The sequence below is a fragment of the Berghia stephanieae genome, chromosome 7 (assembly GCF_034508935.2).
Source record: "Berghia stephanieae isolate SIO BIC M18660-M18661 chromosome 7, UCSD_Bste_1.3, whole genome shotgun sequence".
In the NCBI taxonomy this organism is placed as follows: Eukaryota; Metazoa; Mollusca; class Gastropoda; order Nudibranchia; family Aeolidiidae; genus Berghia; species Berghia stephanieae.
This window is the reverse complement of record NC_088366.1, coordinates 6,557,646-6,572,645: the sequence shown is the minus strand read 5'-3', so window position 1 is coordinate 6,572,645 and position 15,000 is coordinate 6,557,646. Positions and strand designations below refer to the sequence as shown.

At 37.0% G+C, this 15,000-nt stretch overlaps 1 protein-coding gene across 2 annotated transcripts in view; it reads right to left on the bottom strand.

Annotated features, from left to right (window-relative positions):
* Positions 1-15,000, bottom strand: part of LOC144976425 (VPS9 domain-containing protein 1-like) — a 30,580-nt gene that overhangs the window by 15,067 nt on the left and 513 nt on the right. For both annotated transcript variants that reach the window (XM_078920713.1, XM_078920712.1), the window contains exons 2-7: positions 14,599-14,795; positions 12,624-12,696; positions 7,185-7,277; positions 6,055-6,159; positions 4,471-4,642; positions 2,788-2,902 (exon numbers count right to left, since the gene is read on the bottom strand). In XM_078920713.1, the coding sequence (XP_078776839.1) occupies positions 2,788-2,902; positions 4,471-4,642; positions 6,055-6,159; positions 7,185-7,277; positions 12,624-12,696; positions 14,599-14,703 (663 nt within the window). In that variant the 5' untranslated portion in view covers positions 14,704-14,795. The remainder of the gene's footprint in view (positions 1-2,787; positions 2,903-4,470; positions 4,643-6,054; positions 6,160-7,184; positions 7,278-12,623; positions 12,697-14,598; positions 14,796-15,000) is intronic.

The window sequence follows — 15,000 nt, the reverse complement described above, 5'->3', positions numbered from 1 at the left end:
TTCTTCTTCTTCTTCTTCTTCTTCTTCTTCTTCTTCTTCTTCTTCTTCTTCTTCTTCTTCTTCTTCTTCTTCTTCTTCTTCTTCTTCTTCTTCTTCTCTTCTTCTTCTCTTCTTTCTTCTTCTTCTTCTTCTTCTTCTTCTTCTTCTTCTTCTTCTTCTTCTTCTTCTTCTCTTCTTCTTCTTCTTCTTCTTCTTCTTTCTTCTTCTTCTTCTTCTTCTTCTTCTTCTTCTTCTTCTTCTTCTTTCCTCTTCTTCTTCTTCTTCTTCTTCTTCTTTCTTCTTCTTCTTCTTCTTCTTCTTCTTCTTCTTCTTCTTCTTCTTCTTCTTCTCTTCTCTTCTTCTTTTCTTCTTCTTCTTCTTTCTTCTTCTTCTTCTTCTTCTTCTTCTTCTTCTTCTCTTCTTCTTCTTCTTCTTCTTCTTTTCCTTCTTCTTCTTCTTCTTCTTCTTCTTCTTCTTCTTCTTCTTCTTCTTCTTCTTCCTTCTTCTCTTCTTCTTTCTTTCTTCTTCTTCTTCTTCTTCTTCTTCTTCTTCTTCTTCTTCTTCTTCTTCTTCTTCTTCTTCTTCTTCTTCTTCTTCTTCTTCTTCTTCTTCTTCTTCTTCTTCTTCTTCTTCTTCTTCTTCTTCTTCTTCTTCTTCTTCTTCTTCTCTTCTTCTTCTCTTCTTCTTCTTCTTCTTCTTCTTCTCTTCTTCTTCTTCTTCTTCTTCTTCTTCTTCTTCTTCTTCCCATTAATGATTAATAATAATAATAATAATAATAATAATAATAATAATAATAATAATAATAATACTTTATTGCATCCCAAAAAGGAAATTTTTTGTACAGACGTGTTATAATTTACACATAAGATAAAAATACAATGGAAATAGGATGTATATATATAAAAAAGGAGCAGCTCTATAACCAGAGCTGCGCTTTATAATATGAATAATTTCAAACACTGTAAAATAGTTAAAACTGTCACTATAAATTGAAAATTGAAAAGATTGCAAAACAAATAAATTAATAAATTAATATTTATATTTTTTTAAAGTAAAAATGAGAAATAATTATATAAAATGATTATTGCTTGTTGTTATAAAGCCTAATACTGGACGGCAGAAAAGATTTTCGGTGTCTCTCTGTTTTCGTTGAAATAGAGAAAGGGCGACCACTTCTTTCTGACATAATAATTGATGGTCTTAGTGGATGATACTGGTCATTTAATATTTTAGTTATTTTATTTATACAAAATTTCTCGTATAAAAGATCTACATCGTCAACATCATTTATATAGCGTTTAATGGATTTTTTAATATTTGAATTTATTTTGTTCCTTTCCACTGCTAAGCAATTGCCTCCCCAAGCTGTTATACAAAATGACAAAACACTTTCGATGACTGCTCTATAAAATAATGTGCAGAGGGTTTTATCTATTCTAAACTGAGAGAGTTTTGATAAAAAATATGTACGTCTGCACATCTTATGCCTAATTATTTTCAAGTGTTCATCCCACTTGAGCCTGTCATCAATCGTTACACCAAGGTATTTGTAGTGAGGAACTCGCTGGACGAATTGGTCCTTTAATTTTAACGGTTCTATCGGTTCCTTCACTCTCCTAAAGTCAATCACTAGCTCCTTTGTCTTGCTTATGTTAAGCTCTAGGTGGTGGGCATCACACCAAGACACAAATCTATCAATTTCTTGCCTATAAGCCACTTCGTTGCCATTTGTTATGAGGCCTTGAAGAGCGGTGTCATCTGCAAACTTTATTAATGCCCGCATTCATCCATGAAGACTGTGACATTTGTGTGAATTTTGTTGGAAATCTAACCAATTAGAACTGGAAGTAATAGACATGTGATTTATGAAAGAATGGAGAGAGAGAAGAGAGGGATGAAAATTATTTGGGGAGGTGTTCAGGAGATCTTGACATCCACTTTGTTGACGGTGAAAACACTGCTGTATCTTCATTCTTTAGTTTTTCTTTTACACTTTTCTCTTAAAACCCGTTTTTTCCTGACTTTATGTGTGAAAGCATTTGTTTTGAGAACAGGGAAATATCTAAAACGTCAACTTTCTTTCATTCCTCATGGTTTTTGAAGCTTTGTATATCTTTAAAAAAAAAAAAAAAAAGTAATCCTCAGAGCCATTAGGCCCATGGAGCAGAGTTGATCCCATTCTCTATAGTGTGAAATGGACAATAGCAATTGCTTGCTACCCTTTGGATAGGATGGTAGTCTATTGCAAAGTACTTTCCACCAAATCTAACAGACTCAGCTACCCATTCACTGCTGGGTCGACAGGGGGGGGGGGGGTCAGAAAAAATCTCGACTGCACCCGGGATCGATCTTGGTCCCTTTTGCATGTGAAGCGAGTGCTCTACCAACTGAGCTGTTGGGAACCCCTTCTTATATCTTGACTCTCACAAATGTTAAATACAACACCAAAAAAAAAAATCAAAAAAAAAACTAGAGAATTTATATAGCGCAATATCCACTAAACGTGCTCAAAGCGCTTTACAAGGGGCCCCTGACCAACAGCAACATGTAAAATATAGAATGAAACACGATGCCTGTAAGGCGATATTACATTTTTTTGGACAGAGACAACGCTGTTAATGGCCAGGTACTCATTTTACACCTGAGTACGGTGAGAAAATATGAGTAAAGAGCTTTTTCCAAGGACTCAACTATGCGCCCAAAAAAAGCAAGTGTCATACCAAAGGACCACATAGCCGCACCACGGCCAACATCCATACCTCCCACCTCTCCCAGCAGCTGTCAACGTTAACATTGTACATAACTTACATAGTTGTAGGCACTAAAGTTTGACTTGTTGAGTCGTTTCATCCTGGCTTTGTAAGCGATGATGAGGGATTTGTTCTGGGCATGGGCCTTTTCCAGTGGAGACATTGTGCGTGTCCTGTATGGATAGTCAATTAGGAAAAATGTGAACTCACGGTTCCATGGAGCCACCAGACTGTACCCTGATTTCTATAGTATGAAATGGACAGTACCAATTGCTTGCTACCCTTTGGATAAGACGTTAGTTTATTGCAAATTACTTTCTGCCAGATAGTAACAGACCCAGCTACCCAATCACTGTTGGGTGGAAAGGCTTGGAGGGGGGAAAGGTCAGAAAAAAAATCTCAACTTCACACAGAATCAATCCTGTTCCCTTTGCGTGTGAAACGAGTACCATGGGTGCCAGCAGGAAGAAGTGCTGAAACCTGAAACTAAAATCTTGACACTTTGCCAAACCTGAAAATGTTCCGCCAGAAAATGCGGCCTAAACTTTACTCTTATTTCATCACCGTTTTTTATACCATTATTAAATGATAACACAGCAAACATATTGACACAATGAGGAAATTAATTTGATTTTAAAACCAACTTATAATACATAGTGAAATAGTCACACAGTGCAGTTGTCTCTCTCGAGGGGAGCCAAACAAAGAACAGAGAGAGACAGAGAGTAGGTTATTTTACTCAAAACACTGAAACCGGAGGTATTTGACTTCGAGATATCGCGAAACCGGAATTCCAGCACGAACCGAAAAACTGGCACCCATGACGAGTACTCTACCAATTGAGCTACCAAAACCCCTGCGCAGTATCATGAGGGTTTGAAATACAAAATTTCATACAATCATCATCTTCATCCATCATCTGGGTTCATTCTTTTTCCAGAGGATGAATGCCATTGTCTGCATTCTCTTTCTATCGAGATCGATTTACCAACATTTGTTCATCTGAGAGTGTGTGTGTGTGTGTGTGTGCGCGTGTGTGTGTGTGTGTGTGTGAGAGAGAGAGAGAGAAAGAGAGAGAAAGAGAGATAAAGAGAGAGAGAGAGAGAGAGAGAGAGAGAGAGAGAGAGATAGAGATCATATAACGTTATAACAAGTGTAACTAAATGACAAATTGCCATATTTATGGACAATAAAGATCTTTTTTGTTAATTATTATTATTATTATTATTATTATTATTATTATTATTATTATTATTATTATTATTTATTATTATTATTATTATTATTAATATTATTATTAATATTATTATTATTATTATTATTATTATTATTATTATTATTATTATTATTATTATTATTATTATTATTATTATTATATTATTATTATTATTACTATTATTATTATTATTATAAAAATTTTTATTATCTTAATGGATGCAACCTCTTCGATATTTTACTGACAGTTTTATCCTCTTTCTTCCTACACATACCTTATATATCGTCTACTTTTCCTTTCATTGATGAGGAAAAAAAAAATATTGAAAAACCATTAGCAATGTCAGTGTAACTTACTTACTTACTTATCCGAACCAGCGACCACCTGAGCTCTAGCCCTTCGGTCTTGTGCCATGACGTAAAAGTTAGACGTCTTTTGTAGTTGTTCCAGGTGACTATAAAGTGTGTTACTGATGCTTGGATTTGGTGGGAGGAATGTGCATCTCATGTCAGTGTAAAGACTTACTTGTTATACATGTACGGATTGTTCTCCGATATGGACGGTACATTCAACAGGGTTGGAAGGGACTTGCGCTCCAGTTCTGGATTCTGACTGACATCGGATACAGTACGCACCATTCTATGGATTGGGCTCAGGGTTCGGGCAAAATGCTCTGCCTCAGCTCTTGCTATGGTGTCTGTGTAATAGTGAGATAAAAATTCCTTTTCAGATTTAATGAACATTTCAAAAGAGAGAAAGGGGGGGGGGGAGCCTTATACATAATTTCTAATCTGCATTTTATCTTTAAAATCAATTAATCTTTAATTTTTATTTACAGCAAGAAGTTGAATTCACTTTAACCACTTTGTTGTTTTGGTTTTTTTTTTGGGGGGGGGGGGGGGATTTTTTTTCTTTTTTTTTTTTCTTCCATGAACAAGATTATTGAGCTCTATTTTGCTCATTTGAAAAAGATGGAGGACTCCTTTTGAAATCGGATTTTGGTTGGATAGAATATATTATTAAATTCATGGAATGCCTATAGATAAAGGCATCTTTCTATGCTTTGTGGGAGGGCAAATTCATCTTTTAAAAATAGAAAAAAAGCTGTCTTGTCCTTGTTTGTTTTTGTTTTTAATGGTTTTACGGCACTTGCAACACACTAAGGTATTATCAGCGCCAGTAAAAGGGAAGAAAATGGGTTAGTAAAAAGTTCTAGAATTACAATTAAAGCACCCAAGAAGATGTAAGACAAAGGGGAATTGGTTCAAATAAGAAACAGATGTAGATTCCAAGAGCACACCATCAGTGTACTTAGTTTGGGATCACCTAAAAGTCTCATCCAGACACAAGCTCAAATGTTTACAAATCATATAATATAATATGTAATCAAAACATAATACAGTGTATAACAAGGAGATGATTTACAAGACAAAAAATATCATCTCCCAAAACTCTAACTATACATTTGACTGTTTCCCTCCCAGCTAGGGTATCCAGCCATGTAGATTCCAACAGCACACTATCAAAGTACTTAGTTTGAGATCACCTAAAAGTCTCATCCAGACACAAGCACACGTCCCCACTAAGAGGAATACACTCAAATGTTTACAAATGATATATAATATATAAACTAAACATAATACAGTGCATTACAGAGAGATGATTTACAAGGAAAAAAAATATCATCTCCCAAAATTAACTATACATTTGACTGTTTCCCTCTCAGCCAGGGTAACCGGCCAGGACCAGGACAAAACCAAGTAATCTCATTCCGAGACAAAGACAGAAAGCGAGTTGGAAAACAGATATAGGGGGATAGAAGACACAGTAAGTGCCTCCCTGCCCACTATGGGGGGTCAGGAACCCCACCCAGTGTCTTGTCCTTAACTTTCACTCAAGAAACCTTCACAACACGTGCATAATTTGTATAATGTAAATATTACACGATCAATTAAATATAAATTGGAGAAATGCATTTGCGATATGTACAGAACATTATAAAAATTCTTCACGCTGTTTCTAAACATTATGAAACGTTGTGAAAAGTGCTAATTTTTAAAAAATGTGTTCACAATATGTTATGATCGACAAAACCTGTCAGTTGCTTACCTTCATTCAAAGAGTAGGAATTCTTGGGTACCATGCTACTCTTTTGCTGAATGCTAGCAGTTTTTGGTGTTAAGGACGGGTTGCTATCCTGTGCCTGGTCTTTCTCTGAAATTTTCAGATATAATGAGTCAATGACAAAATTACATCAAAGACGTTTATACAGTGGGCAGTCTTTTTTTTTGTTTGTTTGTTGCTTTAGGTCTCTTCCAACACAATTGAGGTTATATGAGAGACCGCTGAAACAAAAAAACAAGCAATCTAACAAAAATAGTACAAATGTCAATCAAAATCATAACCTAAAGATATCATAAGCTAAATTATAAATAACCAAGAACAAACAGGCAGAGGATTTACAGGAAAAAAAATATCCCCTGTCAAAAATACAATCACAAACCAAAGAAGCAGGATAGGCTAGTAAAGAGAAGAAGAAACGACATCCTTATCGGATCGTACACCCATGCGAACATCATAGGTATATGATTCAAGGGTGATGCTCCCATCCAACCACCCGCTGGGCAGTCTCAATACACATTAAGTGTGTATATTTACAAACAATATGTGTATTTCAAGTAAGCATCTTATTGATGCCAAAATTTTCACAACATTTCGCCAGCTGATACAATGTACCATCACACAAATGTTTATAGTCTGATTGATAGAATTTAGTGAGAACAACTCATAAAAATGGCTGGCTAAAAACAATAACAAAGATATGAGTGATGTTAATTTCAATCTGTCTATATCAGCTCTAATTGACTAATTTAAAGAACTCAGTTTATCCCAGTATTTTGTAGCAATTTGAAGACAGTAGCAATTGTTTGCCACCCATTGGACAAGATGCTCGTCTTATTGCAAAGTACTTTCCACCATATCTAATAGACCCAGCTACCCAACCACTGCTGGGTAAATAGGGGAAAGGGGGATGGGTGTTAGAAAAAAAATCTCTTGACTGCAATACGGTTTTAATACTTGTTCCTTTGTCTATTTAACACTACAAACACTGAGATAAACTCTAGCCCTTATGCGTCTGAATGCTCAACATAAATATAATTCAATTTTTAAAAATCATCAGTTTACACGACACATGAGGAAGTAAACGACTGACCGATATGATATATGGCTGTGCTTACCCATCTTCTGTACAAGGGAGTTCACTCTGTCCACACATTGCTGTAGAAGTTTGACTTGCCGAGAAACATTCGGGGTAATCGTAAAATTCCAACCTGAAGAAAAAAAATCATCAAAAGTAAACAGTGGTCCATTTAAAAAATAAAATATACAAACATTCAAATAAATCCTAACCAAAAATAATAAAAAATCATGAGTTTTTACGGCACAAGGCCCACAAAATGTGCTCAAGGCACATTACATTGTGTGGCTATGTGGTCTTGTGGTATGCCACTCGCTTTCGGATCGAAAGGTCCTGGGTTCGAGCCTCGCTCAGCGCATAGTTGAGTCTCTGTTGTGAAGCTAGAAAGTAATTCGAATGATTGCCATGCAAAATATAGGCTTTATTCAACATTTAAATCGACATGATCTGGAAAGAAATTAAAACACAAAGAGTTAGACAATACAGTACAGACACAGATCAATTACAAACATTAAGTGACAAATAGAACTATCTCTAAACAGTAAACAATATCATGACATTCTTCCCCCCTTGCATGTGGCAAGAGATTTCAAATTATGCTTCTCTATTTCGTAAACTGTATGGTCTCGTCTGAATGAAGCCACTCGTTCTGGAGTTTGAACGGGATTCGTTTTGAGTAGAAAGCTCATTAGGATTGTTAGGATCAGAGACTGATGGTTCGTCCAAGGCAGATTTTTGCACTACACCCGCTTCCACAGTTTGTACATCAAGCTGTTCTAGAACAGTTTCAGGTAAAATATCGTTTCCCACATTCTTTTGAACAGGTTGAAAAGGTGGAGTTACGCTCGTGTTGTCAAACGCCATGGGTGATTCTTCATTGGAGGGTTGGGCAGTAGTCATTTCACCAGCAGGGGCTAAGTGACGCAAAGCCACATTAGTTTCTTTACCATCAGGAAGTCAGACATAGGCATAGAGCGGATTAGCGTCCAACAGTTCCACTTCGTCCACCAATGGTTCGTATTTAGAGGCTCTTACATGACGCCTCATCAAAACAGTTCCTGGAGTAGTCAGCCAGCTAGGAAGTGTTGTACCAGTGCTTGACTTTCTATTGTAGCGGAAGATTCGTTCATGAGGAGTCTCATTTGTCGCAGTGCATAAGAGTGATCTTATTGAATGGAGAGAGTCAAGAAGCACTGACTCCCATTGACTAACATTCAAACCACGTGATTTCAGGGCTAACGTGATAGTTTTCCAAAGGGTTCCATTCAGACGTTCTACTTGTCCATTTCCCCGGGGATTGTATGGGGTCGTTCGGCTTGAGGCGATACCCTTTTTGCACAAGAAATCTTGAAGCTCACTTGACATGAAGTTAGCACCTCTGTCAGAATGTATTGAAATAGGCATTCCAAACAATGAGAACAATTGACACAAGCACTTGATGATAGTTGATGAGCTCATATCAGAGCATGGGAACGCAAAAGGGAAGCGAGAATATTCATCAATAACTGTTAGGAGATACCGATTTTTGGACGATGACGGCAAGGGACCCTTGAAATCAACACTCAAACGCTCGAATGGTTGAGTTGCTTTGACCACTTTGAGGTTCTGCGGTTTGTAGAATGAAGGTTTTAGCTCACGACAAACCCTACAGTTGTTGCAGATTGTTCGTATTTCATCCACGGAATATGGGAGATTCTTTGACCTGGCAAAATGGTTCATCCTTGCAATTCCAGGGTGGCAGAGTGAGTCGTGAAGGCTTTTTAAAGTTTCTAAATCTGAACCAGTAGATGAGCAGAACTCCCTTGAAAATGCGTCAGCCGCTACATTGTCTTTTCCAGGTCGATACACAACGTCATAACTGTAGCTTGACAGTTCAATCTTCCATCTTTGGATTTTATCATTTTTGACTTTTCCTTTTGCAGAATTTCCGTACATAAAGGCAACGCTTTTCTGATCTGTCACAAGTTTGAAATGCTTTCCTAGAAGATAGTGCCTCCACTTTCGAAGGGCTTCCACAATAGCGTAAGCCTCTTTTTCAACAGAAGAATGCTTCTTTTCACTGTGGTTCAGAGTTCTTGAAAAGAAAGCCACAGGACGTCCACCTTGATTTAGTGTTGCTGCGATTGCAATTTCAGAAGCGTCGGTTTCTACAACTAGAGGAGCGTTGTGGTCAATTGTCACGACAGCAGCGTTTTCAATCTCCTTTTTCAAAAGATCAAACGAGTCCTTGGCTTTTCCTGACAATGGAAAGGTGGTATTTTGGACCAGTGGGTGTATTTTATCCGAGAAATGAGGTATCCAGGATGAGTAGTATGCAAACATTCCAATCACTCTCTGTTGAGATTTGATATTGTGAGGATCTGAAAGTTCTCTCAGTGGCCGTAATCGGTCAGGGTCTGGCTGAATGCAACCTTTGGACACCTGAAATCCAAGTAACTTGATTTGTCTAACAGACTGGATAGTCTTACTTTCATTGAATGTTATATTATATTCTTTGGCACACCTGAGAAATTTCACAAGGTTTTCATCATGCTCTTGCTGATTTCTGCCACAGATTGTCACATTGTCTAAGTAAGCAAATGTGTCACTCAGTTTCTCATCTCGAATAATGGAATCAATGATGCGCTGAAAGCAAGCCACTCCGTTAGTGACTCCAAAGGGAATTCGCTTGAATTGGTAGAGATTTCCACTGGCCTCAAAAGCCGTATACAGTTTCTCCTCGTCTTTTATTGGGATCTGGTGGTAAGCACTTTGCAAATCGAGGGTGCTATAGACACTGTAGTTTGAAATTGTTTCAATCATTTCATTAATGTCTGGAAGTGGATATGCATCGAGTAGAGTGAAGCGATTGATGGTCTGACTATAGTCCACAACCATGCGTTTCTTGTGTCGTTCGTTAGTTGTCACCAATACCTGCGCTCGCCATGGAGAATCAGATGGTTCGATCACATCCTCGTCAAGAAGTTTCTTAACCTCAGAGTCAATGAATTGCTTGTCTGGTAATGAAAATCGTCTTGATTTTGTTGCAATAGGTCTGACTTCTGGAAGGAGATTCTTGAAAAGAGAAACAGGTTCGATTTTTGCAGCAGTGAGACTACAAACGGAGAAAGTAGGCTTTGATCCTTTGAAGGATATTTGAACTCCATCATGCTGTTCAAGAAAGTCATGGCCTAAAATCAAGTACGAACACAACCCTGACAGGATGGAAAATTTCACACTCTCATAGAAACGTCCCTGGTATTCCAAAGAGACAAAACAATGACCCTTGGTTGTACTGGAAAGATTAGTAGACGCCATGGAGATTTCTTTCTTTGATTTGAAAATCTTCAATTGGAGACTTTGTGCGATCTCTGTTGAAATGAAACTCTCTGAGCTTCCGGTGTCTATCAACGCTTTAACGGGCTTGTTAAACAATTTCACGTCAATAACAATCTGTAGAGACTAGCGGGAGCCGCGGCTGAAAAGGCTGAACTGAGTGTATTCGGGTCTGCCGCAGATGCATATTCGTTTTTACTTTTTGACTGGCATACCTTTTGAAAATGCCCTTTTTTTCCACAACTTTTACACAGCGCCTCTTTAGCAGGGCATTTTGATCGAGGATGTCGTTGGTATCCGCAGAAAAAGCATTTAGAGTTCGTGACTGAAGCATTGAATGAGTCAAGTTCCTTTTCAGAGGGCGGAGGAGCAGTGCTGCCACATGGCACAGTAGTTGGTGTGCTGTAGTTCTGAGAGTGTTTTTCAGCCATCTCCAAGGATCGAGCCTGTTCATAAGCGGCCATAAGTTCGATTGTCTTATTCTCGAGGAGTCGCTGCCTGATCTGATTAGAAGAGAGACCACAGATGAAAGCATCTCGGATAAAGTCATCCCTGTTCTTATCAGCAGTAACAGCTTTAAAATCACATTCTTTGGCAAGTCTCTTCAACTTTTGAAGGAACTGATCGAGGGATTGATCTGGTTCTTGCTTTGTAGTAGCCAAGACGTGTCTCGCGAATATTTCGTTTTTTGGTTTCACGTATATGTTCTTCAGAACGTCAACAGCTGAATCGAATGTAGTACAATCAGCAATATGTTCGTAGACGACAGGATCGACGAAATTGACGAGCAGATTGAGTTTGTTGTCAGTCGCCTGTTCGGGTAACGAAGAGAGAAAGTTGTTAAATGTACAGAGCCAGTGATTCCATTGCTTTGATGCATCAGGCGTATTGGGTTCAGCGCTGAACCGCTCAGGTCGAAGGAATCGTTCCATGTTAAATGTTGAATAAATTGTTGTGAAGCTAGAAAGTAATTCGAATGATTGCCATGCAAAATATAGGCTTTATTCAACATTTAAATCGACATGATCTGGAAAGAAATTAAAACACAAAGAGTTAGACAATACAGTACAGACACAGATCAATTACAAACATTAAGTGACAAATAGAACTATCTCTAAACAGTAAACAATATCATGACAGTCTCTTTATTCACTTTCTCTCACCGTAGTCAGGCGTAAAATGAGTACCTGGCCATTAACAGCATTGTCTCTGTCCAAAAAAAAATAAAATTGTAATATCGTCTAACAGCAGGCGTCATGTTCCGTCCTAAATGTTAAGTGCTGCTGTTGACCAGGGACCCTTTGTAAAGCGCTTTGAGCACTTTTAGTGGATATTGCGCAATAGAGAAATTAGTCAAACTTGAGCCTGCCACAATGGCTACTAAAAACAAATCCAATGAGCAAATAAAAGAAAATTATAGCCTACAGTCTATGTTGTAGAGTATGTGTTGTTTTGGGTTTGTTTTTTGTTTTCTGTTGTTGTTGTTGCTTTTTTTGGGTTTTGTTGTTTTTTTTTTTTTGTTGTTTTTTTTTTTTTTTGGGGGGGGGGGGGGGGGGGGGTTTGTTGTTGTTGTTTTTTCACTTCAATATGCTATTCTTATAAGATGATGTAATCATGTTGCTACTACCAGATCCAAGTCAAATAAATACTTGAAAATGAGGCACCATATACCATAAATACCATAATATTATAACATCAAACATAACCGTGGTGATTAAACTATATTACCATATTTCTCAATTTTGTCATTTATCACCTTTATTAATATTATTAACATTCCTTTCTAAATATAGATAGTATGCGCTTGGCTAGGAAGCTCACAACATTGCCACCTGAAAGTATAATGGACCAACACACAAAACTCTTGTGTAACCATGAACTTTTATAGTCTGGATAATACAGTTTAGTGAGAATTACCCATAAACGCAAATGGCAAAAAAAATAATAACAAAGACCCGAGTGACGTCAATTTCATTCTATCCATAATAAAATATGGAACTCTTATCTGTTAAAATCTATCTCTGATCGGGGGTTAAGGAACAGTGCAACAAGATCAGGAATTCCCCAATCAAATCAGAAGGGGACGGCAGACCTGAAAATCGTGAATGTAACTGGCATTTCTGTCCATTTAATACATAATAGATCTGGCAAACTTAACACTTACCAGCGACTCGGGAATTGTGCAGCAAGTTGGAGGCTATTCTGTAGATACAGCTCGAGTATTTGACATACGCCTCCTGAGGAATCAAACAAAATGAATAAAATGTGTGTGTGTGTGTGTGTGTGTGTGTGTGTGTGTGTGTGTGTGTGTGTGACTGTTGTGGTGAATTCGTAGTCGAATGAATGAACTTGTGTGATACCAAAAAAAATATTGTAAAGCACCTCTGACCACTATTTGTGGATACTGGCGCTATATCAAATAATAATAATAATCATAATAATAATAATAATAATAATAATAATAATAATAATTTTAATAATAATAATAATAATAATTTTAATAATAATAATAATAATAATAATAATAATAATAATAATAATAATAATAATAATAATAATAATAATAATAATAATAATAATAATAATAATAATAATAATAATAATAATAATAATAAAAACATGAACATAGAGTGCATTTCCACTCATTAACCATATTCAATGTGCTTCGCATTGTTTCATTTCTTATCCCAGCAGGCAATATGGAACCACATTTCCAATCCATACCAGTACAGTAGCTTGTTAGGCATCACTTTTGTACAAACACTCTTACAATATCCGCCACTGCCTTTAACCAGGTACTCATTCACACCTGAGTCAAGTGGGGTAATGTGTTTAACATGCTATAACCCAAGGAAACACCATCGGGACCAGAATTTTTCAAAATTACTGTCACCCTTCTGGCCAATCATGCTTAACGTTGCTTGACTTTGTTTTTTTATTTGACTAGCGCTGAGCAATCAAGCTACAGGAATTTACATAAATACTTTTTAAACTATGTCACTACAGTTTAGAATTTCTTTCATCATCATCATCATCATTGCCTGTTTCAACCTGGGTCAGGGTATAGGCCACAGACAAACAGTTTCCATCCTTCTCTATCCTGAGCTAACTTTTTTATCTCATTCCAGGTCTTACCACTTCTCTGTATATCATCTTCTTTAATTCTTCTCCATGTTCCTCGTGGCCTTCCCCTTGATCTTCTGCCCTGAGGGTTCCAGTCCAATACCTTCTTTGTTATAGTGGAGTCATTCTTTCTAAGCGTGTGTCCAATCCACCTCCATCGTCTTCTTCCTATTTCCTCTCCCACTGGTTTCTGCTGTGTTCTTTTCCATATTTCTTCATTTTTTATTCTATCCATCCATTTTATTCTGAGTAGCTTACGCATGCACCTGTTTACGAAAATCTGTACTCTCTTATACATGCCTGTGATGCGTTCCAAGTTTCACATCCATACAGTAGGACAGACTTCACGTTTGAGTTGAAAAGTCTTAGCTTTAGTCGAAGGGAGATATCTTTTGTTCTCCAAACTCTGTTCAAAGATGTGAATGCAGCCTGTGATTTCCTATTCGTGCTTTCACCTCTGCTTCCGTGCCTCCATCCTTGTCAATTATACTTCCGAGATAGCAGAAAGTGTCTATATCTTCAAGTTCCTGATCTTTTACTTTGATCTGCTCCTTTTGACGCGTAATTTCTTTACTGTTACTATAAGATTTTTTATTCTGAGCTAATTGAGAAATCTGTTTGGCTTTCTTTTCAAATAATCGTTCTTATAATTTTTGAGGGCAAATAAGCATGAACTAAAAGAGTTAACTTCCACAAGTCAAAGAAACAAAACCCCAATTTATTTAATTTTCTCTGATGTTTGTTATTGTTCAGAACAACAAAAAGGGGAGGGTGGGTGGGGGGGGGGGGGGGTAGAACTCTTTAAAAATTACTACATTATTGCCTTTTAGACAATTTTTGACCTTCTTGCCAATGGTGGGAGTTCCGATAGCTCAGCTGGTAGAGCACTCACTTAACACGCGAAGGACCAAAATCAACTCCAGGTGAAGAATGTAAATTATGCTATGACCATGTCTGAGAATGACAAATAATTACAAAAAGACAATTAAAACAGATAGATTTTTAAGTAGATTTACCTTGTCCTGGTTTTCATCATCCAATCGGATAGCTTCTCCAATTTCTTTCATGAGGTCTTGAAAGGATGTTTGGGTCAAGTGGATGTTAAAAAAGGACGAATCCATCTTTGTTTCTGTATTGAGTTATTGTTTTAGTCTGTTAATTGCAGTAAAACTTTACTTTGACAAGACGAATCAGATCCCGAAATCATTTCTCCCTGCAACATTTTAAATAAATAGACAGTAAAAATTAGTGGTCAACAACCTTCAACATGGTTGTTGATGATGGAGTGATTCTGAGCTGAGAACCCCAAATTAAGATAATAAAAGGCATAGAAGTCTATACCTAATTATTACTCTATTGTTAGTCTAGGAATTTACGATAGTGTTATGTTATCAGTTTTTTAAAAAATAGGCTGCTAG